This window comes from Aptenodytes forsteri, unplaced genomic scaffold (assembly GCF_000699145.1).
Source record: "Aptenodytes forsteri isolate BGI_AS27 unplaced genomic scaffold, ASM69914v1 Scaffold356, whole genome shotgun sequence".
NCBI lineage: Eukaryota > Metazoa > Chordata > Aves > Sphenisciformes > Spheniscidae > Aptenodytes > Aptenodytes forsteri.
Genome location: NW_008795436.1, coordinates 27,051 through 54,063, shown reverse-complemented (window position 1 = coordinate 54,063; position 27,013 = coordinate 27,051). Strand labels below are relative to the sequence as shown.

Here is a 27,013-nt window from a genome sequence, read left to right as displayed (position 1 = left end):
GGTGCACGGTGCACGTGGGAGCGCTGCGCGGCGGCCGCGGCCCGCTGGCGCTGCGCCCGCCGAGCGCGGCGGCGGCGCGTCGGCATCTGCGGGCCCCAGGGCAGAGCCCGCTCCCCTGGAAGCCTGTCCCTGCAACCACCGCTGCGGGCCCCTCATGAAGCGCCACGGGTTTGGGCATCTCCCCTTTCTAGAGGTAAAAGAGGCAGGAGACGCTTCCATGTAGGGAGCTAGGCTGAGAAAACAAGGGTTTGGCGAGCTCTCCGTTGCTGTGTTTTAAGAGGCAATGGTTATGAAATTAAGCAAATGAGCGTTGGGACAGGATAGATGTCGGCGAGAGCTCTCGCAGGTCCTGAGAGGCAATAGGACGCTCTGACAACAGGCAGGGTTTGTTCCACCCTGACCTCCTCATCCACCTTTCCAGGGGCTCAGGGTAAGCAGAGCTGATGACAGCTGCTAACCTTCCCCTTGGCAGGCTCATGCCTGGAGCTCACTGTGCTCCATGCTTTCCCAGAAGCAGCCTCCAGGCACTATGGCCAGTTTTCCCCACGCTGTGGAATCAGACCACCTAACAAAGTTGTCAGAGGGCTCTTCACAGTCCCCATTTCAGACTCTCAGTGCCTGGCTTTAGGAGCCCAAGTATCAGAAAAGACTTTGGAGTTGATCTTTAGGGAAATTCATTGAATTCCAACAAAATCCATGCATGTTCATTTCTTCCATGAAGCACTTCTACTGAAGATCAGATACAGTCAACCTTGCAGATTAAAGTTTAAGATAGCTTTAACTAATTTTAAATTGACTGGTGTTTAGCATAGGTATCCTGCAGACCTAGAGGTCGGTCTTGCCATAGGTTGCATTAGTGATGCTCCACACAATGCAGGATAAGCTATAATAAGTACAGGAATAACAAGCTAAGAGCAGACCTGGTGCAATAAGGGATTATTGCAGTTTATGAATTAGATGTAGGAGCTGAATGGTTACAGTAGATCTGTGAAGTTCAGCTAGGGAAAGAGATGCCACTAAGGCATGTCACAAGGAGATACAGCAGTCTTTTAGCAAGTTTACCCTGTTTCTTCCTATTTCAGTATGCCAATCCCTATAGTTATCCTACCTGAAAGCTGTTACTGTATGTGGTTTTGGTTTGTGCGTGCCCTGGGGTAAGCAGCATTATTCTTGCAGGGACACCAAGAAGTTCTCTTCCATTGACCCAGATCATTGATCAAGCTTGTCAAGAGGCTGAAGCTTACAAGGATGCTGGAGTTGTAAGTTTTGGTTTCCTTCTTCCTATGGCAGCATTTACACAAAGCTGCTTCTGCATAGCCAATATTTTAAATTGAGTCTATAATTCATCAAAAGCATCTTAAACCACACGGTTTAGGAAGATGTTTAAATCCACATCTTGCATCACATGTACCCAAAACAAGTGAAAAAGCTTAGATTCAAATTGTGCAATTCAGTTGCTTAAGTTGCATTACCATCAATTTCGAAGAATCAAGTCAATTTAAGGGGGGGGGAGGAAAGTTGACTGCAACACGGGTGGTTGCTGGCATTCTAGGTATCTGGCTGTAGAATGCTTCATCATCCACCCTGACAAGCCACTATATTTTTAGCTCTGTACCACTCTCTGGTTTCATGAAGTCATGGAGGAATGCCATGTGCACAGCTGAGGCACTGCATCCATACCTCAGTCACTTGTAGGCTGCAGGATCGCCCCACATTTGTGTTTGTACCAAAACAGCACAGATTAATCAGGGACTAAAAAAAAAGCTTAGGCCCTTTTCTGCCCTCTTTAACTCTTCTATCCTAGCCCCCTGGCAGCAAGCATGCCTGCTTTGTGCATCTAGAAGAGAAGGCCCAAAAGGCCAGTCTCACCCAGAGGCAAGAAGAGGCAGGTACTACTGACTGAATTGCTGTTGGACCTAAAGTGGTGTACTAATCTTCATAGGTCAGGAGATTTTAACAGGGTGTATCTCCTTTTGAAAGGTCAGATACGTTTTAAACATTTCATTGCACCTTGTCTTCGGGTGTTGATGTGCTTTTTCTTTGACCTGCCTATGGTATTACGTACATTTTCTGGCATGGTGAAGCAGTGTCCTAATGCCCGAGGTTTGAAAATGTCTTAAATGAACAAGTAGTCACTGCTCTGAGCTGCTGTTTTCTGCAAAAAGCTTTAATAACAAGCCAGTTGAAACCTTTTTAATGGCATAAATTAGGATGATACTTTACAAAATTGAATATAAGAACTTAAGTCTAAATTATAGAAGACCAATGTCAAAATGCAAGACAAGTCATATGAAGCAGGTTATCAGCAGAGCACTAGTAAGGCTAAATTAGGAAAGAATCCTGAGAACAGAATTGTTGAAAGGATAAACAGCAGTGCGGAAGAATGATGTTTACATAGGTGGGCTTCAGTGCCTATGAACCAGATGAGCATGTGCAAGATGTCCACCCAGTTAGAATAATCTCTAACTGCAAGTTGTACAGAATGAGTAAGTTTTCTTCCTTTTCATGCCTGTTGAAAGAGCAGGTGTGCAATAGCTCTGTATTCTGTACTGTGACTTTATATTTTGTCTTTACAGTTACAGTATCAACATGAGGTGTAATGTGATTTGATCTACAGAAGAGTGGCAAGTACTAGTCTCTGTCTTCCTGTGTTAGAGGAAGTGGTTACACAAGGGATCTGTAACTCTTACAGCAATTGCCCCACATTCCACTGCTTGTTTACCCATTTCTCTTACGTACTAATTACACATTGAAACCTTTAGCAGCAGGGAGAAAACATGAAGTATACCTAAAGGTGAGGGAGGGTACTGAAGCAGTTACTTCCACTGCTGACATGCACAAAGCTGGAACAGTTTTAAGACAAGCTTTAAAATCAGTATGAACACAAAATTTTAATTTGGGTTTTATACTTCATTGTCTTTTCAACAGTTGTAATAAATTCTGCTATTCCAGGTCTAACTGGTTTACCTTTTCTCCTACTGCACTGCAGTCTCTGAACTTGAATATATTTTTAAACCTACCTCTCAGGTAGACAGATGAAGTGAATGCAGTCATTTCTCTACACATTTGGACAAATTCAGAGCTTAAAGTTATGCTTAAGTCTATTTCCTGTAGAAATCACAAGAACATCAGTATACATTCCACACCAATCTTCATTCTAGAGGCCTGTATACAATAGTGTTACAGCAATATGACAAACAAATCCTTTATTAAGGCCATAAAGGTCAGAGATAATCAGGAGAACTTCCATAAATATCAGTATGTTTGCCTAACACTTTCTGCAATTCACTTGTTTAGTTTTTCCTGGTACTTTAAGAGAAATGTAAGTTTTCATGACAGATACTTCAGGAGCTTCCTGGCTTTTGCCCAGAGATCACCACTCTTCCAAACTAGCTATCCTGCTTCTGTAAGGGGAGCATATTTGGGTTTCCCCCTCAGTACTCTGAATGAACTGTTAAGCTGTCTGTTTTTCTTGTGGAAGAGCTAGAAACTTAAAGTTTTTTTCCACGGATGTTTCTACTGACAGTATTGCCAAATGCTGCCCACAGTAGCCTTTAAGATGATATGTAACCATCTTGCTGCTACTAGATGTTTACATATTGTCTCAAGTTGCTTGAATTGGTGTTAACATTTAAAAATAAAGTATATGGTCTTGCTCACTCAATATGCATTGCACTTGGAAGTAAATCCTAGTATATTCAGAAAAAGGTGACTCGTCTGGCACATTAGCAGCTTAACATAATAAATATGAAAGATTTGTGATGTTAGAGCACAGTAATGAAAACAAGTGAGTGCTCAGTTAGGAAGCCATCTGTGCTCAAAATGTATATACTTTGTACTTGTGTGTTGCTAAACAATGAAATTCCCTAGACAAGATTTTATAAGCAGCAAGCTATGAGACATTATGATCCCTCCAATTTGTGTCTGCTTTTGTTTAAGAAAAATGTAAAATATATATTTGAGTTAACTTTTATTCATTCGATTCAGCCTGGGTGATGCTTACTTTGTAGCCAGAAAATAGAGCACAAGTTCCCTCTAATTTCATTGATATAGATCACTTTACTACTAGTTGCTGTTATCTAGCTGTAGCTACTTGAGTAGCTGAGCTGACATTAAAGACAGAAATAAGTAAGTAAAACCATTTCTTTAAAAAGAATCCCAAAATTATAAAGTTACATTGAGTTGTTAATACTATGGTGCTTCTTACCACACAAAATTTCAGGTTTGCTTCTTTTGCCAATGCTGTCTCTGGCGATGCATTCATTGCTGTTCTGATCCTTCTGACCCTTCTTTTGTTTCTGTACCTGGAAGGGTAGTTGCTACTACATGTTTTATATTGATGTCTTTAAAAAGTGAAAAGTTTCAAGCCTATTACTCTTATAACTACAATGATAGTTGGAATTCAAATTACATAGAGTTTAATAACAGGTGAGACAGAATAAACTAGTATTTCTGCATAGAAACATGTAGGTAGTTGTCACTTGGATTACAGAGGTTAACATTTCAAATCCTAGCTATGTTACAGTAGAATAAAATAGCAGACAAATCTCCACCCAACTACCTCCTATGGTATATGCAGGAGAACTTAAGATACATACTTACATATATTAAGGCAGTAATCTCTTGCTCTGGAGTAGAGCTTTTAAAGGAATTGCTAGGAAGCTGTGCCTAGACACAGCAAATAAATGCTCTACAAAGGCACCTGGTTTCCTTTATAAGGGGCACATGACTGTGATGATGGGAAAGGCTGTAATTGTCTTAGTGCATACCTGAGCCTATATAATAATGGGTATGGTGCAAAACCCCCTTTCTTCCTGTAGGAAAGAATAGTTGTTTTAAGCTTGCAAAGGTTTGTATTAGTATGTATGTGTTTGTAGGTAAAGCCTTTCTGTTAGGGGAAACACTGGGGTTAAAGTTGCCCTAGGTAAATGTTACATTAGGTAGGTGCTGAGTTAAAGCTTGTATGATTGTTATACCTGTTGTGGTTTATAGTGTGACTATTTTTGAGGCTTTTCTGCTGTGATATGTGTGTGTGCGGTTGAAGTGTTTTAAGAGGTCATTTCTATAAGTGGAATAAAGCTAAGGAAGTTATTTTTCTATATAATCAGAGAGCTATTTAAATGACCTATTTTCCAGTAGCTAACTGTGGTACAAGAGGCACTTTGCACATATGTAGCACTTCAGAAGTCATTCAAAGTAAAAAGGAAATATATTGTTTGAAAATTATTTATAATAAGACTATTATATATAAGCAACACTTAAATCATCTTAATATTCAATGCAAAAGGAACACAAAAGGTATTTGCTAGAGTTTTATCTCATACTATCCAAATAAATTCTGCTTTGGAGGGTGTAATACACTAGCTGTTCCCATAGACTTCTAAACTATAAGCTTAAGTTCCAAGAACTTTAATTTAGCATAACTGTTTTCTTTCCACCATTTTAATTAGCTGTCTGATAGTACTGAAGTCTGTTTTATATACATATCAATTCAGTAAACACAGAAATCTGTGGTGTTATATTTTTATATAAAATATGAAAGAAAGCTTTGAGTTAAAGCATCTGTAATTCAGCTCTCTATTGCAGAACATATGTTGTTCTTTTTTAATTAAACAAAACATAATATGCAAAAGAACACAGTCTATTGGATGGTACCAAAAGAATAACACATTATTAAAGTAATACCAAAAATATTCACAGTAACTGTGGACCTTGAGGCCATAGGAAGAGGCAACTGCTGATAAGTGAATATAGTAAGTTTAAGGCTGAAGAGAGAAATGTTGGAATCCTCCCATACACCTGCATTTTGAACTAGAATTCAATCAGATACTTTTTATGCACAGTAGTATGGCTAGGGTTTTTAATTAATTTTTAAATGAATTAATTCATTAATGTATCTAATGGAATAATTTGCGTTATGCAAATTCTGAGCTTTCAAAGTAGTAGCAACTCATGGAAAGCTCAGTTTCACTGCGGAATTCCTGTGAAATTCTGCCAGCCCATTCTCCTGCTTTTTTGGCTACTAGCGTGGCTCTTCAGGGGCTGAGCATCTGAAGCCCCGTTCCCAGATGCCTTTCTTCCTGCATGTCCTATTGAAGTTGATTCTCAACTGCCTGAAAGCCTAGGGCTTCTGGTTTGCAGATCCTAGCTCCTTGCCCTTATGGTAAGCTTGAAGTTTCCCAGATACCCAGGCTTTGGTGAAGCCTGCCAAGTAGAGCATTCTTGAGCCGAGGACCAAGGGTGTCCAGGTTTTGTGGCCTCAAGGAATTACCTGGTTTTGAGGGTTCATTGCATTTTTTGAGTTTGTTTTGTTAAAATATTGTAATTCTACATTAATCCTTTTGCTGCATACTACTACTGACCAACTTTGCATTCTTGCTTAGGCTGACCTAATATATTTATGTGTACAGAGGGCGAAAGGCTAAGGGATTTCTCTTTCTGTTGGTACCACAAAGGATTCAGTAGTTGTGCCTGAGGTACAAGACCATTTGGTCAGTTTAGGTTTGTTGGAACAGTCCGGACCTCATTCCAGAGAAACCGACTAAAAGTTTGTGATTTTTTTTTCATTTCTGAAAATGGTGGGGGTTTTCTGAGGACTGGTTGTCGTCTTTGTCATATGGCTACCTCCCATCACAAGTAGAGAAGTGTGGATGTTAAATTATACATTGAATTGGACGTAGAAACAAAATCAAGGACAGATGTTTTGGTTAGTTGTCATATCTGGTTTTCCTTTGCCTAGCTGAGGTTTTCTTGGACTGGAATTCTGTAATTAAATATGCTGATGAATGGCACCAAATAGCGCGTAGGTCTAATGTTGGGTGCTCATAATATTAGATCACTTTTTCCATTAATAGGTTGTGTCCTTTTGTTTTTAAGGTAACATGTATTTTGTGTATTTAAAAACTCAGATGTAAGTCATTTGGTAAAGGCAGCTGTACCCTGGTGCACTGAACATATGTGGGTCGCGTGCTTGGACTGACCGTATTGTTCCACTGGATGATTTCCATTCTCAGTTTTCCTCATCCTCCATGTTAGGTGTTCATTTATGATGTCTGTGGCTTAGCCTGTAATTCAGCCATTAAATGCTGACTGCATTTTATATACTGTCTTATCTTTTACTGCCAAAAGGGCTTCTACACTGCAACAAAGATTAAAGAAGCGTGACATATGAAAGTTTTTAGAAAAGGAAACCTTTTTTTTCCCCATCCTGATTCTCTACGTTGTTATTAAGCAAACTTCTTTGTTTAATGTCTAGTTGTATTTTTTTTCCCCAAAAAATGTTCTTCTTTCTATTCTGGTTCAGTTACAATATCTTTGAAATGTAAAGCTCTCATTTTAAAGGATTAAGATGTGTGATGAAACTCCAGAGAGAGCAGAATTTATTTTCTATATATACAATTAATTTGTCTATTAAACTTTTTGTATTTTTAGATTGAAGCAGGTACGAAACTTCTAGCTTCTTTTAACATTCTCACTGCAAATGCAAAACATCAGGCTTGAAATATGTTTCAAGGCTATACTTTTACTCTTGTTATTAGTCCTTGACAAAATTATATATGATTTGCAGTTGTTGAAAACTTTCTGGTATATACTATACAATGATTGGAAAAGTACAAGGTACCAGATAATGTACAAAGATTTTCAATAAATCGCATAAATTATATCAGCAGAGTATTTTATCATCACTCCATTGTTTGCTAAGAGTATGTCCGTGTGGAATGAGAGGTATAGTAGATAACAAATAGCAATATCTTCCTTTAAGTAATTCTGAATCCAGAATGGGAGAAATATCAATAGTTAATACTATGGTATTAGGCACACTGCAAATAGGCACAATAATAGTCAAACAAAAAATTCCTTTATTTATCCAAAATAGCACTTATTTTCTGACATTAATTGAATTGAAAATTGCCTTGATTATCTCTAAATCCTCTGTTATCCAAATATACTCAATATCCTATATTCCACTTGGATAATTGAAGTTTGACTTTACGCTATTTTTAATGAGGTATAAGATTTAACTCATTCGCCTATAGTGCACATTTTAGGATGGATCAAAGGAAACCAAATTGATGAATGTATAATTAAGATCACATTTATTTCTCTTCATGATTTCCCTGCAAATACCATGCTGTTGATGAAAGCACTTTTATAAGTGGTTGTATGCATCAACACAATTTACTGTAGATAATCCTTCCTTTGAAGGAAAACCTTTAAACTCCTGTGTCTTTTAATACAAAACAGTGTAATGGTAAACTAGCCATGTTTTTTAAGTTCCTTTTTTTCCAGTTCAATCATATTTCTTTATAATAACCTCCACAGGATGGCTTGATAGTAGAAAACATGCATGATCTTCCTTACACGGTGTGTCCTGGGCCTGAAGTAACTGCAGCAATGACAGTCATTAGTGCTGCAGTGAGACAAACCTGTCCCCATCTCGCGCTGGGTGTCCAGATCCTGTGTGCTGCAAATCAACAGGCGATAGCAGTTGCTCTTGCTGCAGGTAATAGAAATGACTCATCAGTTATTACTGTTGTTTGCTATGGCATTTACTCTCTGCAAATTGTGCATTGTACTAACATAGATACCATGAAAAATGAGACATGAAAAGCTCGCTGTACCCTGAAAAAGCAGAAATTAGATTTTGAGAAAGATGCCGGCTTGATTATAATAGATGATACTTACACACTGCTTCAGTTGGAGGCAGCTAAAAATCCCAAGGCCACTGCTGCAGCTTTCTAGGTGAAACCTGTCTAAATATAATGATTAGTTTAAACCTACTCATGTCTAAAAGCCACCTTTGGTGTAACTCTATTTACTTCAGTTAAATTATGTTTGAGGATCAATTTAACCCACTGTGGTTAAGCATCCTGTTTCAGCATCTAATTATATGTTGTTGCTACTACTGTTATCCATTAAAACTAAGTTTTCATTGCCTTTTTTAATGAATGGATGGAACAAAGCTTTTTATACAATAACAAAAAATTGAGTGTACAGCTAGCCAAACTACTTAAAATTAAATTGCATTTGGGGGAATTAAATATAAATTAATCTATCTTTATTGCATGAATCCTAGACTTGCTAACCTTTCTGCTCCTGCTGCTTGCTGAAGCAATTTTAGTTTTTCATATGTAACATTCCATGATTTAAAGATGAAGGCTGGTTTAATATGGAAGGCTTGTACTTCCTAAATACTTCATAAATTGAGGGTTAATGTCTGTTTTTGCCCAAATTGCATATGTGATTACAGTAAGGTTGCACGTTTTTGAATGTACAGATTTTATAAACAGGCAGAATTTTGTAAGAATGGAAAACTAAAAGATGCTGGTGTTAATTGAAAACCATACTTCAGGTAAAATAATGTAGGCTAACTTATCTGCAGTGACAGTTTTAATTGTATTTAATGTGTTCTAAAAGTCTTAAATTCCTTTTATCTTGGGGGAATTCTTGTTAGTAGATGTGTTTTGAACTCAGATTTGTTTTGAGTGCTTTAAAATCAGAAGTTGTCATTTTCAAGGTATCTAACTACTTGACAAACTGACAAAACCTGATTTTTATTGCTGCAGTAGAACCTATATGAAAACCTAAATAAAAATGCTAACAGAATCCAGTTTTAGTTTTTAGGGATTGTCAGCAGGTAGGATACTTGAGGTACATAGCCATTTGCAAAAATATTTACACATCTTATTTTTAAAAGCAATAGTCAAACTGTTAGTGAATTATGCATCCTTTTAGGAGCAAAAATTGATCACTAAATAAAGGATATAGTGTGGGACCAATGTATTTCTCTTACTTCTCAGCAATTATTAATGAGGGAGAGAATTCCTGGAGGGCTTGGGTTTTGCTCAGCTCTACTGCTGTTCTGCACTATTTGCTCTGTAACTGGAGAACACCAGCTAGGAAGGGCCTGTGTTTAATGCATTTCATTGCACTTCTCAAAAGATGATTGTCTCAAGTTCACTGAAGAGGAAAGCAAAAAGAAAAGAAAATCACTTTAAGCAAAACCATAATAAAGTGAATGCTACTTTGTAGGTAGCAAATCTTTGAGTATTTTTTCTGTAGCAACTTAGTAGTGACTTTAATGTCAATACAATTTTAATAGGTGGCTATTAATAAAGCAAGCCCTGTATGCTTTCACTACAAAAAACAGTTGCTGAAGGTGTTTTAGCTAAAAAGCATATGTAGCGTCTCCTGCTACTATGCAGTCATTTAATTTTCCCTGTGGAAACTCCTATCTTTGGTAGAAATCACCATTCTGAAGAGAACTGCACAGGGAAATCATAAGTGGTCTCTAGGTGAAGGTAATGATTTTATTTTGTAAAGGGGGAAAAAAGTCAGCAGGTTTACAGTGTGACTAGGAGCTCAACATCCAGCAACCTGTGGTTATGCTAATAAACATGTTGTGGGTAGCCTATTTGGCTATACTATTTGTAACAGATGAAATTACTGAATTCTCCTAGCATATTATATAATCATAGAATCATTAAGGTTGGAAAAGACCTCTAAGACCATCGAGTCCAACCGTCAACCCAACATCACCATGCCCACTAAACCATGTCCCGAGGCACCTCATCTACTCGTCTTTTAAATACCTCCAGGGATGGTGACTCCACCACTTCCCTGGGCAGCCTGTTCCAGTGCTTGACAACCCTTTCGGTGAAGAAATTTTTCCTAATATCCAAGCTAAACCTCCCCTGGTGCAACTTGAGGCCATTTCCTCTCGTCCTATCGCTTGTTACTAGGGAGAAGAGACTGATCCCCACCTCGCTACAACCTCCTTTCAGGTAGTTGTAGAGAGCGATGAGGTCTCCCCTGAGCCTCCTTTCCTCCAGGCTAAACAACCCCAGTTCCCTCAGCCGCTCCTCATAAGACTTGTTCTCCAGACCCCTCACCAGCCTCGTTGCCCTTCTCTGGACACGCTCCAGCACCTCGACGTCTTTCTTGTAGTGAGGGGCCCAAAACTGAACACAGTGTTCGAGGTGCGGCCTCACCAGTGCCGAGTACAGGGGCACAATCACTTCCCTCCATATTCCATATTTCCTCCCCTAATATTGACAAGGTATTGGATAAATCTGAAAATAACAGTAATAAATGAGGGGATGAGGCATCTAAGAAGGTTGAGAATTTTTTTAAATTTATTTTGGTTCTTTAAGAAACGTTTATTTATTCAATTAGGCACCTAAAGGAAGGAATGCCAGCAAAAATGTGTTTGTGCTGAGTGTTTCAGCAAAGGTATGGGGCAGTGGTAGGAAAATAGTGGGGGATCGTGAGGAAAAAGGAAACCACTGTGTCTCCACTCTTCTGACAGAAACAAGTAGTTCCTCATATTATCAAAAAACAACTATTGAGCCAAAACAACTATTGAGCCAAAACAGTTGTTGCCAACATCCCCCCAGCTCCAAAAGGTTGCTGCAGACTGTTACACCAGTACTGAATACTCTTGGTTCAGCGCAAGGGCAGGTCCACCACAGGGGGTTGAAGGAGGCGGTTGCCTAAGGGCATCCACCGGGCAGGCCATGGCATTCTCCTGCTGTGGGCTTTGCTGCAGGGCCCATGGTCCCCCTCCGTCTGCCCCACAAACCAGGGTCACTGCGTCTGATCTTTTGCTTTCACATTTGACTTCAAGATGTTATGTTGAAAGCTGCCAGATTTCCCTCTCTTCCTAAGGGCAGATATGGCAATGTTAGCCCACTCAAAAATTAGTGTCATTATACACACAAATAGTGGGGGAGATTCATGTCACACCTTTCTTTAATATTAAAGTCCTCTGCTGCTCAATTTTTATACTCTTCTAACGTAGGCATTTTAATTTAAAATACAGTAATGTCCCTAAGGAACTGTAGACTGCGAAACATAGAGACAATACAGAATAGTACAGTTTTGTATTTATGTATTTGACTGGAAGCCATCTTAATCTCAAACACTTATTCTCAGAGAAACAACCCTTCTTAATAGTTCATTTTAATGACATCTTCTAAAGACTGTATTATCTTCCTTCTTTCCTAAAATGTTCTTTGTGGAGAAGCAAGTCAGAATTTGTTTGCTAGGGTTACTTTTCAGTTGGTTCATTATTAACAGGTGTACCATGTGTTTTTTAGAGGTGTATAATTTCCTGTTTGTAGTTTCTGATTTAATTAACTACATCTGCTTGAGGTTGAAACAGAATGGTGTATATAAGCAACTTCTGCTTATAAGGCTTATAAGCCTGGCCATCTGCTGATCTTCGAGGCATAAAGCAGTTCCCATAGCTGTATCTCTGTAGTGATGCACGTCAACACTTCTGATATTCCAGGTACCCCTCCCTGTTGTATCTTGACTCCACGGGGTGGAAAACCCAGGCACATGGGCCGGAGGCAAGTTACGCTCTTGTGTTCTGGCCAGAGCTTCAGTCTGGGTGCCTGGGAGCGAGGACTGTAGGGTCTACTGTAGAGTGCAACTTCCCTACACCTGGGTGAGCCTGTGTTACACTTACCATGAATCAGGGCTCAGTTTTTAAGTTCATCTTCTCTCATCTCATAAATTTAGAATAGAATAGTTCAGTTGGAAGGGACTTAAAATAATCATCTAGTCCAACTGCATCTCTACCTGACTGTGAAACTGCCCTTTTTTCCTTTAAGGATCATGTTACTGAAATCCCATTTCTGAATTAGTCTTCATCAATGATAATGACACAGTTGGTAGCTGATTAAGTGAGACTTCATATCAGAAGATATACCAGGTACCCAGATATCTCCATATCTTTTATAAATACAGCTTTGCTGTCTGAGACTGTTCCTTTCCCTCACCCACCAGCAGAGATATCCTCCACGGGAATTCACTTGCTACAGCCCATGATGCTAAGGTGGGATAGAATTGGGCAGAATTGTATACTGCTTTTTTGGTTTTCTTTTTAACTGCCACTGTATGAATGCTGTGGTGGGAGGCAGCTAAGCAGAGAACTGCATGAGGGGTGTGCGTGCCTTGGGAGCATCCACAGGTGCTGTGGAGCAAGACAGGGAACACTGTGGACTCTGCTGCAAGCTCTGCTGGAGATGCTTCTTCCAGGTCTGTAATTCATGCTGAGCATGGAAAGAGCGTGGCTGCAAGACAATGTCCTGAGTAAGAAAGGGTCTTCACAGCACAGAGACTGTATGCCTCTAGCATCGATAGCAGGCAAAGTTTACTCCTCTGAGTTTTCATTTTCAGCACAAAATCAGTCTTTCAGATTCTTTTTGAATTAGGAAGGCAAGAAGAGCTGGGAGCCAGGATTTACTGCGCATATAAAACAAGATACCACCAGTAAAGTTACCTGCAGCATCTTGCCTTTGTGTAAAGGCAAATATGTTTGCCTGAAGTCCAAAATTCAGCAGCAACCAGGAGCTTGCTGCCTTGCAGAGGCCAGATCGCATTTCTGTGAAAGCAGTAAATCATAGCTCCCAGCTCCTTTTGACCTTATAACTGAAGGGAGGAACATACCTGAGAAAGGGCTTCTCTATGGTTGCATCCAATTCACTGTTTTGGGGTGTTAAAATGCAGTCATGGGCACATTTGCAGCATTTAAGATGGATAAAGTAAAAGTACTATTTCCTCCATTAACTCAGTCTTGCAGTATTTTCTCACCCAGCAAAAGAAGTGTTTCAGTCTGTCATTTTTTTTTCTTTTAATCATAAACTATCATGGGAAGGAAAGAAAAAAAATAAAGATTTTCTTTACAATTGATAGACCTTCACAGCTGTTTAGGTAAAGCTGTTTAAGTAGGTTTAAAGTAAGTGGAGTAATATTAACTTTTGAAAAAGAGACAAGCTCTAGTTCCTTGAGCAGGCCGTGCAGCGGCTGGTTACTTGATTCCATGTTCTTAATATAGTCTTGAAGTTCTGTTTATTAGGTTTCATTGGAAATTTCCTGTGCTTGTTTTCCAGTGAGATTACAAAATTTTTTTGTTCCCATATAAGTCAGAAATGGGACTGCCTATTAACTATTCAACGGCTATTACTTTTCAACTTGCCAAATGTGAAAGTAAGCAATAGTATCATTCTCACAATTTTATGAGCGTAAAAATGAATTCGTTAGCGGAATCTGATTATGGCTTCATAAAACAGAAGGGTAATGATTTGGTGCCTGCACCTATTAGACTTGGTTAAAATTTGTATTTTCATAGCCTCCAAAAACCCAGATAGAGAGTGCAACCTTGTTAAACAAAGTACAGTCCTAATGTTTAGCAGAAAGTCTTAAATTACTAAGTTAATGAAACACAAACCAAGCATCAACAAACAACATGTAAGCAGTGACTTTAATACATGAAATTACTCAACGAATAGCCCCTGTCCTGAGTTAGACATTATGATTGCTGTGAAAATGTAACATATCTCTAGACTCATCGATAGTCTTATGATTAGAGGAGAAGTAGTTTTTCTTATTTAGCTCTGAATTGTACCGTAAACTTGGGTGATTTAAATAGAACCTATAGCTTTTGTTCCTAGATGCAGAAATCTGAATCTAGCTATTTGCACTATATTTATTACCCAATGTCTATTAGCACCTGTAACTATACTTGTGGCACACTCTTGGCTTTGGATCCTGAGAATACTCCATGCTTTTCACCCACTAATCTCAAGGTACAGGACAGCTCATATTTGACTTGGCATCCGTCTGTGATGTTTCTTGTTAGCTGGAGTCTGTGTTGGTAAGCAATACAGGCTCTTCTCTATCAGGCATAAGCTTCTGTTTCTTCAACTTCAGGGCTTTTGGAATGAAACTGAAATTTAACATAAACAGGCACCTTGTCATTTGGTAAATACATTTTAAAGATGGTTTATGTTTATATTTGAAATGTGTTAAGGTGAGGCCTCTGTTGCCTAAGCAGTTCTCTGGCGGGTGGGATTGCATTCTCAATGGCTGCTTTCACATGCGTTGGTTTCCTTGGTATGATGTCAGCTCTAATTAAATGTGCAGCTGACTGCAGCTGGAGCAGCAGCAGAGCTTCAGAAGGGCCTGGAAGAGACCTCTAAAGTAAGCTGGAAGAACAGTAAAAGCTGCACAAGATGAGTGCAGAGCTTTTACATGTATGTTAAGTGACAGGTGAAATAAACTTCAAGGCTGTGAAAGACTGGAGAGAAGAGGGGAATACAATAAGGGAGTCAGAATTCAGTCTTGTCCCTCACAGCTGTGGGCTTATTACACCATTGCCCAAGGCTTCAGTATTTCAACACGGATATTTCAAGGCCACGTAGGGGGTGCATGAGAGTAGATGAATGGCCTGTGTGAAGTCATTGCTATTTGTAATCTTCCTCTTAAGCATCCATCCCACAAAACCTTCCTAGTGCAAAAAATGAATGAATATGGTGGAAACTGTGTTGCTAAGACATGGTAGAGTTGATGGTTGGAGTAAGTTCAGAATAGAGTGGAAAATGTTTCACTCTTCCCAGACCTTATCTTTTTGTACCTTTGGCGCAGCTCTAGAAGTAATTTGTTGATGCGGTGCTGTGTAGAAAACATAAGCTATATTCAGATGGAGAGTCAAACAGATTGTATGTAATGTGTTGCAGGCTGTGTTTTCTTACCTAATTTTCTAAAGAAAGAAGACTTAATGCTATTCCTCTGTCTGTGTCCACGTCCTTGATGTGTTTTGACCTGATGGCCAACTTCAGGCATATTTAACAGGGGGAATAGATGTTGGGAAGGAAGTAATACAATGAAAGAGTATCTGGAAGGAGAGGAGAGGCCCGAGTTAATGACCCTTTTTGGAGAGAAGACACATCGTTAGGACAAAGGAGCTGTATTTTGACCTACCTGCTCCTCTGTCAGCATGTGCCCACTGGCACTTCATGACAAGAGGCAGGGCAGGATGTGCAGCCGCCTGTTCTGAGCCACACAGGAACAAACTGATAGGGGCTGAGAAAGAGAAGAGAACTGTGGGGATAAGGAGAAAACTGGTGGGCTCTATGGGAGAGAAGGGAGTTGAAGGTAGTAAGATGGAAAGAAGAAGTGGAGAGAATATGGGTGAAAATAAAGGATGTAAAACTTAAATATGTGGAAAAGCAAGGTTGGTTAGTCCTAGAGCATATGGAACAACTTGTGTTGGGATCAAATAAGAGGGGCAGTAAGGTGGGGTTTTGTTTGGGTTTAGTATTTCTGTTTTTCAGTCTTCAGTTTTAGCTAAGATATTGATAATTTTCTTTTTTTCAGGTCTTGATTTTATCCGGGCTGAAGGGTTTGTGTTTTCTCATGTTGCTGATGAAGGGATTATAAATGCCTGTGCAGGTAACCTGCTACGATACAGAAAACAAGTTGGAGCAGAGAACATTCAGATTTTCGCTGATATTAAAAAGAAACATAGGTAAATACAAGCAATTTTTAATGTAAATATGAATGTAATAATGATCTTATATTTTTCTCCATTTTCTGATTATTTTTTTTAATGCCTATTTAGTGTGAGGAAAGTTAATGATATAGGGAGAACTTTATTGTTCAAGCAAGGTCTTGCAGTGGTATTAGGGGATATGTTTAAAAATAAATTTGCACCTGTAAGCTGCAGGTTGCTGCATCTGTGAAGTTTGCAGTTGTTTAACCTTCAGGATTTATAAATGCAGGCTGTAGAAGTTTTGCATCTGGTATTAGGTGAGATTTTGTATACTTGTGTATATACCTATTATGTTTAAAGAAATTTTGTTTCTGGAGGCTAGGCATCCAAGGTTATTTTTAGTTATGCAAGCAGTTGCCATATAAAAGCATACACGTCATAATATTTTGGCATTTTAAAAAGCTATTCTCTTTTTTCTCCTTCCTGCCAATAATACTGGTTTCTCCTACTTAAATCAGTGCTGTCTATGTACGGATTATGTTCTATGATTATCAAACAGAAGGAACTTATGACAGATGAATCCAGTCTCTTTTCTGCTGATACTTTATCATAACTATCACTTGTTACTTTCAGCTATTTAGATGTCACTTTGGATTTTTTTCTCCAGAAGAGCTGCTCAAGTGTTAGGTTATTTAGCATGTATAATATATAATTAAAATGTTTGTGTGTAGTATGTGGGTAATAATGAGAATAACCAAGTCTGGAAGATCTTAAATACCTAATAAACAGGTAATAAATTTCAAAATAGAAAGGAAACAATGCAGCGTGGTCAAATTAAGCTTTTAAGGTCCTTTCACAGTGATTTCTTTCTAATGATTTCTTTATATATATATATATATGTATGTGTATATATAAAAATAAAAATACATTGCATTAGACTTTTTTTATAAAAAATCGATTGCATCGTGATTTTTTTTTTCTTTGTCTTGATGATTGATGAATTAATATTTGGATTATACTTCCTGTTGTTCAAAGGGTTTGCTTTTTAGGAAACCCTTTTTGTTTCAGGCAGATTCATAAGCTGAGAAGGAAATGTTAAAGGACTTGTTGGTTGAATCTTTTAATGTAGAAAAATATGCCTGCCACTGAGAGCTGCTAGTCTCCTGTTCTTTAAATGGGGAGAAACTATTTTTGTAGTCTACAGGTGATACGGCGCTACCCTCCACGTGCTAGTTTTAGGGTGCCTACTACTCTTAAGCCCCATTTCAACCTCATTGTACATATTAGGTACTTAGGCCTGCCTTTCTCCAGCTGCAGAAGGGGAGTTAGTGTACTTCCTTTTGCATCCATCGCCATGAGCGGAACGCACTGCACACGCGTGCTGCCTCTGAATATGGCCAGAGCATGGCCCCCCTCCAAGAGCGTTGTCCATCCAGACTGATCCAGGAAAGAGGTTGGCTCCATCACCACTCATCAGTGCAACATGTTGGCCATAGCCATTGTTTTCTGCTTAAATGGAAATATAGAAACAACAAAGTCAGGTGTTGAACCAGCAATGGCTGGAATTCTTTCAAAGTTTAGAACCGTTTAAATTAAAAGCTTCTATTGCTATAGGTTTCAGACAAAGTGCGTCACCCATGTATCAAAGACTGTTGTTGAAAAGCTAGGTTGCAAGTAATTGGTGTTTGTAACTGCTGTGTAAGATGTGATTATATCATAGGTAATAACTATACTTTCTGTTAGTTGGACTTCGTGAAATGGAGGGTGTTAATTCTGTTCTAGGCAACAGAATCTGATTTATGAATGACTGCACATCCACAACTCCCACTTGAAGTCAGAGCGCTGTGTGTGCTCAACATTTCTGAAATACAGGTGCTCGACATGTAAGCAGCTGTCTCGACTGACACTTGGTAGTTCACACTTAGCAATCGCTCTTTAGAGACAGGAGACCCAGAGCAATAGACTAATCAATTATGGTTCCCTGATGGAAAAGGTTGGGTTTTTTCCTCTTGTTCGTATTGCAATTTTACTTCCCATTTTAAAACAGGACACTTACCCTCTCTCACAAAGCCTGCCTTTGGTTGTTCTGACAGCGGGTAAGATGAAGAAACGCAGTCTAAACATTCAACAAGATGGATAACAAATGTGTGTGCCGACAGTAAGCACAGGGTACGTTCCTGTTGTTTACAGTGCTCACACTCTGACGGCAGATGTCAGCGTGGCCGAGACCGCTTCGGCTGCTGAGCTCTTCCTGGCTGATGGGGTTGTACTGACTGGCACGGCTACCGGATTGCCCGCAGATCCTCAGGAGCTGAAAGGTGAGAGCTGTCATATGAAGGTCGGACAACAGGCAGTGAATCAGCTTCTGGATTAATGTAGAAAGAAATCTATATATCCACTGATTCATAAGGAAAAAAAAAGAGGGAGGAAAAGAAACTCTCGCTGTGGGGTTTGATTTGATACAGCAGAACTAATGTGATTGTGGTGCTATTCAGATTGGCTGTCATATGTTTCTAAACAACAATTTGGCAGGACAAAAATGAAAATTATTTCAAGCTTTTTTAACACTGGATGATGCTGAGGCTTAAATGAAAAAAAAATGTTTAAAATGTATGTAAAATATGTAAAGAAAAAAACAAACCAAAACAAACCACAAAACGAAAACCCCAAACTGTTTCTAAACCCATTTCTAATAAATCTTAATATAAGAAAAAGCTACTTTTTAGCCTTAGTAGAAAACTAACTAACTATAAATCTTTTCATTGAACAGTTAAGCGTTTTTATCTTTCACAATGAAAATGGAAGTCCTGCAAGAAAAGAGGCATTTTGATAAGGCAACATTCCCAACAGGAATATCAGGGAAAATACTGCTTAGAAGATTTTCAGAAAGAATACAAGTTCAATGGTAGATAGAAAGATATTACATCAAAATAATTTTTAAATGGTGTGGACTTTTTATCAGGGGAGAGTCATTTGACCTATGAGCTCTGACCTTTGCAAAAGTTTTATATGATTCTTCATGTTTTTCTAGTGGCATAAGTTTGGGCTGTCTTCATGCAAATGGATCGCTCCCATGCTAGAATTAAAGTTCTATCATGGGGGCATTTGATTTTCATCACTAATTTTAATTTTCATTAATGGCTTGAATTTGAGGGTCTCACTACATAAAACAGAATGTGTATTTTTTTAGGTTTTATTTTTGCTGGCATGCTTAAACTTAGCATGTTCTGAAGTTCCAGTGCAGAGTGAATTGTTTTCAATTTATGTTAGCTGATGAGGGTGAAAACCATATTTTACTTGCCACAGATACCTGGACCTCAAATATCTTTTGAAATAATATGAAATCATCCAGTGTTTTCAGGGTTTTATCTATATCATACATCCTTAACAGCATTTAAAATGTATGTTGAACTTGTCAAAATGGGGTTTTATTTCATACATATTAAACAACCTTTTTGCCCAAAAGGTTATAAATTACTATGCTTCAATCACCAATGTTAAAAAGAAAATGATGGTTTGGTGTGAATATTGAACTTGAATTAGTTGGTCTTTTGGTACAGTAAACTAGAAATGATACGTGGAACAGGTGACTGAAAGCTAGGCATATTTTCGAGACTACAAAATTTCATTGAACTAGAGCTCCATCCCTGCCTGCAATTAATGTCTCCACCACCCTTAATGCAGATTAAATAATAAAAAAAAGGATTTGATAAGTCTTGCGGCAAAATCCTGTTTTCACATATGCACATGCAACCTCCATTGATTTCCTGCATCAGAGAGCAAAACCTGACCTCTAGGCCCATAGGGTTTTTATCACAGGACTCCAACCAGACAGCACCACGGCTTCTGCTTTTCTTTCATGTGAACAAACATGTCAGTCTCTGTCTTGTTCTCTTTCTGGGTCCAAAGAACAAAATGAATAGGAGTTGGCAGCTGTAGTGAAGTACACACATTAATTTTGTGTTTGGATTTCTGCTATGAAAGCAAGAATCTGTGGATCACGGATTTATTTTACTTAAGTCACAGGATTTTGGATGTTAGCAGGCCCTCTTTTAAGAAGGATGTTGGCTTAAAACAGTTCAGAGAAGAACTTAAAAATCAATATTCCAGGGTATAAGGAAATGACAAATTAGGCATATCTATGTCAGCAGATTCTTAAAAGGAATCAGATATACAGTCTACAAAGTTGGTGTTGATGTGAGTGAAATTTTGCATTTCACGAATTTATGCAGCCCTGAAAGTGCTGTATTACGATGATACACACAATTGGGCACCTTTCATCACGCTGCAAAGCATCTCTTGAAAGCAGAACCAAGAGACAGATGAGATTTTGTCATGTCTTTTTTTCAGCTTTGTTGTGCAGTAATATAGAAGTGTTTTTGCCTTTGTGTCTCTGTGTTGAATTGACTGATTTGTGATGGAGTGTGGGAAATGAGTGTTTCCCTGTCAAGCCAGAGAACTGTGTTCAGCAGGGTTTTGTTTGTAGTTTGTGTCACTGCCTTCTCGTAGGCAACCATCAGCATCGCTCCGCGCAGCGGCTGGCAGGCTTTGCTCCGGGGCTCTCCGGGCATAGCAGGCACCAGTGGTCGACGGAGTACAAGGTTTAAAACTCAGACTTCAGGTTATTAAGGATCAGGAATTATAGCTGAGCATTTTGAATTACAATTAATTTATTTAATAAACCATATTTTCATTTAAGATGTTATAGAAGTTTGTTCCAGTTTGTTACACTGTGAAATGTTCTTTGGTTGGAGAATGAATCTATCAGGTTTTCTCTTTGGGTATAACTGCTGAAATACCTGCTTCACATCCAGGCTGTATTTTAAGTGATCAAAGCTTTGTATAATGACTGCTTAGTTATCTGTGTGAACAAAACAAATGGCCTCAGCTGAGTAACCAGTGGAAAGTGGGGTACATCATGAAACTCAACAGCTGGCTGTGGCTGTCACCTCCTTAGTTATTGTTCATAAAAGGGGCATCAAGACTGATTCACCCTCTCACCTTTTGATGGTACATTTAGGTCAAAATAGAGGCTGCTGCCTTTGCGGCACCCTCGTAGAGTTAAACAGGAGATGTGAGTCTCTGATCTGTACTTTTTGTAAGCTCTAGATTTAATGACAGAGAAAAAGTCCTTTGAATTAAAAAACTAAAATGTGTTTCAGTGGAGCATTGCCATAAACAGTGTTGTGTACGGTACTGCACACTGCAGTAATTACTGCATATGAAAAAGCTGTTAAAGAAGAGTAGTTGAGCAAGTTATTGGCACAGTGGTGCTTGTTTTTACGCTGCTCTTTGCCATTGTTTTCAAGCTAGAAGCATTTGGCCTTTATTTCATGTAACTTGTGCATACCATAGTTCAAATGCTTTCATTGTGCTTTGCAGCCAAGCACTATTTCATTTGATTTTATTAAAGACATGTCTGCAGATGTACTGTCACAAGAAAGAGCACAGTGCCCTCTAGTTACAGTTTATTGAAATAGAGAAATGTGCAAGTTGTATAAACTTTAGGATCTTGTTACTGTAACATCACAAAAGTGTCTGCTTTTCTCTGTGTCAAGAAAAAAAAAAAAATCAGAAGAAAGCCAAGAAAGCTGAGAGAGATTTAAACCAAAGCTCTGTGTTTAGAGACATCTTGACAGTGACTGAACATTGCCATGCAAAAGCATATCTCACTGCTGTTGCTTTATTTTCTTTTACAAGTTAGAATTTGTATTAACACAGCCAATAGACAAGTCACCTTCTACTAATCAACTTTAGGCCTTGATGTGCTTGGAAATGACTTAAAAGTAGCATCTGTAGCATACTTAATTAGGTAACCCAGTCTTATTGTAGACCGAGCACTCCCATTGCCATTTTTCACGTTGTCAGTCTGAATAAATCTCCAGCACAGGAGATGTGTGTGGACTCCACGTGTCATGTATGGATCACAGCAGGAGTTGGATACCTTGCTACTTTGGAAAGCTTTGGGATTTTTTATAGCTTCACAGCAGTCTCAGGTTTCACTGGTTTTTACTCTTTGCCTAATAGGGCTAAGCTATTGTCTTACACCCATGTGATCATGCTCTGTTTAATTATTTGGCTCTTCATTTTTCCTGCTGATGTGAAATAATTGTAAAACAACTACCTGCTAATGTGCCTTATGCACTTGTCATAAAAAAAAATATTGACTTGGTACGCAGTTCCTCTGGGAATATGGTAAAGTACTGTTGCACAAATCTCCGGTCAGTTGTAGCACCTTAATTATGCATTGGTATCTATGTAAAGCAGATATGATATTTCTAAGAGCATGTAGATACTATATAAATAAAATTCTGATTTTTCTAGAACAGGATTTCAGTAATAATGCTATAAATAACTAAAAATGAATTATTTTGTTGCTGTAAGCAGGATGACCATAAGAATATAAAATATGCATAGAAATAACTAGTTTTAATCATAGATGCATGATCCATCTGATTTGTTTAAAATTTTCAGTAAGGACTGTGTGGAATGGTTTTAATTTTGGGTTAAAATGTTTGTAAGAAGGAGTTATTGTTCCTAGATGGAAAAATGGTAGGGCATGTGACCTAAAAAGAGATTCAAGAACATTTTAATTGATCCCTTTCTTTGGTGAAGTAGGAAGGTGATAAATAATTAGTCTTCCCTGAAGCATAATTAATAAGTTAGGCTTCTGATGAAACTTCATTTAAACAAACAGTGTTTTGAAGCAGACTTTTTTTATTTTGCATATATGCTTTCCCTAGTTACTTCAAGCTCTAACCATCTTACATCAGCTTATCACCAATTAAAGCAATTTATATGTTTTTAAAGGTCAGAAATAATGCCTCACAACCTTTCTCTAAGTAAGGGATGAAGCATCCAGTCCTGTGAGTGACTCTTAGGATGGTCAGTTTGAAATGAAAGGGTAAGAAGGATGCTTAGTAGTTCTTGAACTGGGATTTTTAAATTTTTTTTCCAGAGCTAGTACAGACCCAAGTTCTGCAGAAAATACTCTAATAACCTTTTATTTATCTATGGGGAACCTTTTCATGGTCAAAACAGCCATCCCCTTTTGGTTTTATTCTAAAAAATGTGAACTACGGTAACTGAGCCATAGATCAGTTTCTGCACAGTCAGGTCTGTCAGAATGCATGCATTTCACAGTGTACCTGATCACCTGAACCATGGACTGAAACCCACCCCTGTGCGTGGGGGATGAAGTGGATCTGTAATATTTTGAGCCCTGTTTTGATATTTTGTCTATTTCTCTGGATCTGTAATATTTTGAGCCCTGTTTTGTTATTTTGTCTTTTGGAGCCAGGTAAAGGGTCAGATAATTAAGTAACACATACTGTATATAGAAAAAATAATTGGCTTTTCTGTTCCATTGCCATTCATAGAAAGAGAAGTAGTCTTTATCAGTACTATCTTTTGCTTTCTGGTAAACTAGCTGGAGCTATCAATGTAGGCTATATGACCACTGCTTGCTTTCCTACTTCTGAGTTTCTGAAATTTATCATGAAGTAGAGAGCATGTTCCTTTTCTGTTCCCTGTGAATAAGGCCCTTCTTGTTTCTTCACTGAAGATCTTCTACTAGTTGTCAACGTAGCATAAATTCAGCAAGGAGACCTGGCAGAAATACACACCAGTCCAACTACCATTATTGTGATTTAAACTGATGACTGAAGAATTGTAATGAGCACAGCTCTACTGAATAGTTCTGCCACTGTAATGATCTCACCAGACTTGCAAAAAAGAATCTGAGCTAATACAATGAATGGAAACAAGAATGGCTTCTTACTCTTGTAGCTGTATTTTGATTACTTCGTGGAAAGATTGGGGGAGGTGATTATTCACATCTTAAGGTGAGGGAAATCAAGAACACAGTTAAGACTCCACATGGGTCACGGCAGCCCACATGGTCACTCCAGCATCAGTAAATCCTTTGTCGAGGCAATGGACCTGGTTTGCCTGGAATCTATACTGGGTGCTACTGCAACACAGTAGTAAACGATAGCTCCTTTCCATGTATGTGTAGCACCTCAAGCACAATGGAGCCTCTAAGCGTGATGGTAACAGTCACAGTAAGTAAAAGGTTCTGGTCCTGCTGTGCAAAAACTTCCTGCATCTAGCATCTCTTCTTACCAGGGATGTGGAACAAAAATGAATTTATGCAGGAATGTAGTAAAATGTAGTACATTCTCTGCCAGCCAATTCAACTTCATCGTGCTTAAATCTTGTTCCTTGAGAATAGAGGGGTACAGGTATGGTACCAAGACCCAACTTTCATATCTTCCATAGCACTGAAACTATCCTCTGATACGTGGCCAGGAATATTCTTCTGCAGCGTTTCATACAACAACAGAATGCAAAATGGAATAAAGGTGAGATTTTTCTTAACAGCTGTTCAGAGCTAAAGGTGTTTTTTCTAGAGAAGTTGTTTCATTCTATAGTAGAAGTAAGAAATACCGTGATCATGAGTTTCTTGATACCTTTCTTCATTGTTGAAAAACTAAGGAAATTAGAGTTTTGATAGAGTTGCAAAGATGGGACTTAACCCTAATTTTGGTTTTCCTCTCTTCAGAGGTTAAACGTGCTGTGAAGATTCCTGTGCTGATTGGGTCTGGAGTGACTCTGGAGAATGTGAGGAATTACTTGGATGCAAACGCTCTAATAATTGGTTCGTATTTCAAGAAAGAAGGTTATTGGGCAAATGGTGTTGACCCTGACAGAGTAAAGAAATTTATGGGACACATAAGTAAACTGAGAGAATGAGTTTGTCAGCAAACAGTATTTTTGTGTGTGTATAAGTGCAGTACGATACATCATACAGAATTAAAGCACAAACGTGTGCTTGAATGGCTAATAACATTACATGAAAACACACATCATCTCCGTAACTAGCTGGGAAACATGGTAACACTTTACAATAAACTGGTGCTCTGATGTTTGTTCCTAGACAGCGCATTTCTGTGGCACTCAAAGCCATTGTCAATGCAAAACCAACTCTACGAAGGCTTGTGTAATATATTCTCCCCTATAAGTAAAATACTTATGGAATTTAAGAATTTTTAGTAAATATTCATCACAGGTCAGCTGAGTTTTGTTTTGCCTGTGAGTACAATAGGATGCCCCAAGTTTACAGCTGAGAGTATTGTAAATTGGACAAGTTAATTAGCCTTTCAGTTTTCCCATCTGTAAAATGATGATAATAGTACCTACATCACACGGGGGTTGTAAGACATAATAAATGAATGAATGTACAGCACTTTCATCTCCTCAAATGAAGGGCTCTATTAAAGTTCAAGATCATTATTTTTTCATTAGAATTATGCATTTATTATAAAAATGTAGTAATTGTATACCACAGAAAAATGTAAGATAATTGGGAAATTGATTTACTTACAATATTTAATAGAGAATAAATGTAAATATTTGGAATTTAGTTAAAATGTTTTTGCAAAAATTGGAAATTTTAATAAAGGTTTATTGTTATTTTTCAGCAAGCTCCTACAGCTTTGTACCTCTCCAGACTAGTATTAGTGATGTTAAAAACTGCCAGGTTTCTTCCAATACACAAGCTGTAATTATGATGGAAACCTTTCTACCAAAGCTGACAGGTAAACACAGATTTCCATTTTTCCTGTAAAATGTAGAGGAAAAATACGATAGTCTCGCTGTGTATGTTGTAAGAGATTCCCCTTGAATTTGATCTTTTAGCTCTAAGGAAGTTTAAAATAACCCAAAGAATACCTGTTATGTCATGGCCGTATAAAATGTGGACATATGTTTTCATTCCCTGGGACTGGGAGCTAAGTTTGTCCTCTGGGATCTCTCTCTCTTTCCTTGACATCTATGCATCAGGCTTCTGCTGATGCTAATGAAAGTTATATTGTAGATACCAAAGCAAGTATACAAACACATTTTTTGTGTCCACTGGCGGTGCCCACACTTCTCTGAACAAAAGATACATCCTCCTTCCAAAGGCAAAAAGATTTTCAAGAAATTTAGTTTCATTAACATAATGGTGATTTCAGAATATCACAGCATGAGATTAAGTCTTCTCATTTCTTTTTTTCTGGACTAGCCTGTCTCCCACATGACTCCCATCAAAAGCAGTGAAATGTCTTTGGTGTGCTCACCTCCTGGAAAAGAGATTCTTTAGACTCTATGACAACCTTGGCATTCTTCTGCTTTTCTCCCTTTTCCTCCTAAATATGCTGACAAAGTTTCAATGCATAGAACTCCTTTCAGGTGCCTGTTTATTGTGGCCGGCACTACTTTTTCAAAGTCCACGTTTACACAGGTGTTTTAATCTGCCATGTGTTTGGCCTTCCATCAAAACCAACAGTTCTATCTCAGCCACTTGTCCCCACCGTTTCTCTTGTGCCAGCAATAGCATTCATGCGGCCTCACAGGGATCAGGAAACCGATTCTAGCTGAAAGCTAAGCCAGTCTTGCACCAGCCACACTCAGCGGCAGGGAAAAATAATTTAGATCATCTTCCTCGTTCCTTGCATCTGCAGCTCTAACTCCAAGCTGCTGGTATAGGCAGTGCAGAATTATTTGAGGATCGTGAAGATGCTTTCTGAATCTGTCTTCCACACGCTCATTTACCCACAGCATATTTACCAGGTAAAGCATCAATCTGGTTTAGTCTTTAAGTTCTTAGCCTGAGTCGTGAGTTCCGTCTTATGTCCTCTTTATTGTGAAAAACACCACATTAAATAAAAAAGAATGAATTTAGATACCAGT

At 38.5% G+C, this 27,013-nt stretch overlaps 2 protein-coding genes across 4 annotated transcripts in view; one reads left to right on the top strand and one right to left on the bottom strand.

Moving 5' to 3' along the window:
• The window catches only part of CCNE1 (cyclin E1), a 13,236-nt gene extending 13,058 nt beyond the window's left edge, over positions 1 to 178 (bottom strand). Inside the window, exon 1 of the mRNA XM_009281048.2 lies at positions 8 to 178. Coding sequence (XP_009279323.2) covers positions 8 to 178 — 171 coding nt within the window. The remainder of the gene's footprint in view (positions 1 to 7) is intronic.
• LOC103900379 (uncharacterized protein F13E9.13, mitochondrial) lies at positions 14 to 27,013 on the top strand. 3 transcript variants are annotated; one of them, XM_019472530.1, is made up of 8 exons: positions 139 to 193; positions 1,177 to 1,259; positions 2,577 to 2,624; positions 8,323 to 8,503; positions 16,165 to 16,315; positions 18,470 to 18,597; positions 24,843 to 24,938; positions 25,762 to 27,013. In XM_019472530.1, the coding sequence occupies exons 4-8, from the start codon at positions 8,344 to 8,346 to the stop codon at positions 25,905 to 25,907; spliced, it is 681 nt and encodes a 226-aa protein (XP_019328075.1). In that variant the 5' UTR covers positions 139 to 193; positions 1,177 to 1,259; positions 2,577 to 2,624; positions 8,323 to 8,343; the 3' UTR covers positions 25,908 to 27,013. The 3 variants fall into 3 exon arrangements, with proteins under 3 accessions (XP_019328076.1, XP_019328075.1, XP_009279322.1); XM_019472531.1 differs by lacking the exons at positions 139 to 193; positions 2,577 to 2,624 and adding an exon at positions 14 to 27 and having other exon boundaries at positions 1,174 to 1,259; XM_009281047.1 differs by lacking the exon at positions 2,577 to 2,624 and having other exon boundaries at positions 145 to 193.

Bases quoted from the DNA above. Each gene is read 5' to 3' on its own strand.
- LOC103900379 (XM_019472531.1), top strand. From the start codon at position 8,344: ATGCATGATCTTCCTTACACGGTGTGTCCTGGGCCTGAAGTAACTGCA. The intron at 16,316-18,469 runs GTAAATACAAGC...TGTTGTTTACAG, and splicing joins GATATTAAAAAGAAACATAG to TGCTCACACTCTGACGGCAG. The intron at 18,598-24,842 runs GTGAGAGCTGTC...TCCTCTCTTCAG, and splicing joins AGATCCTCAGGAGCTGAAAG to AGGTTAAACGTGCTGTGAAG.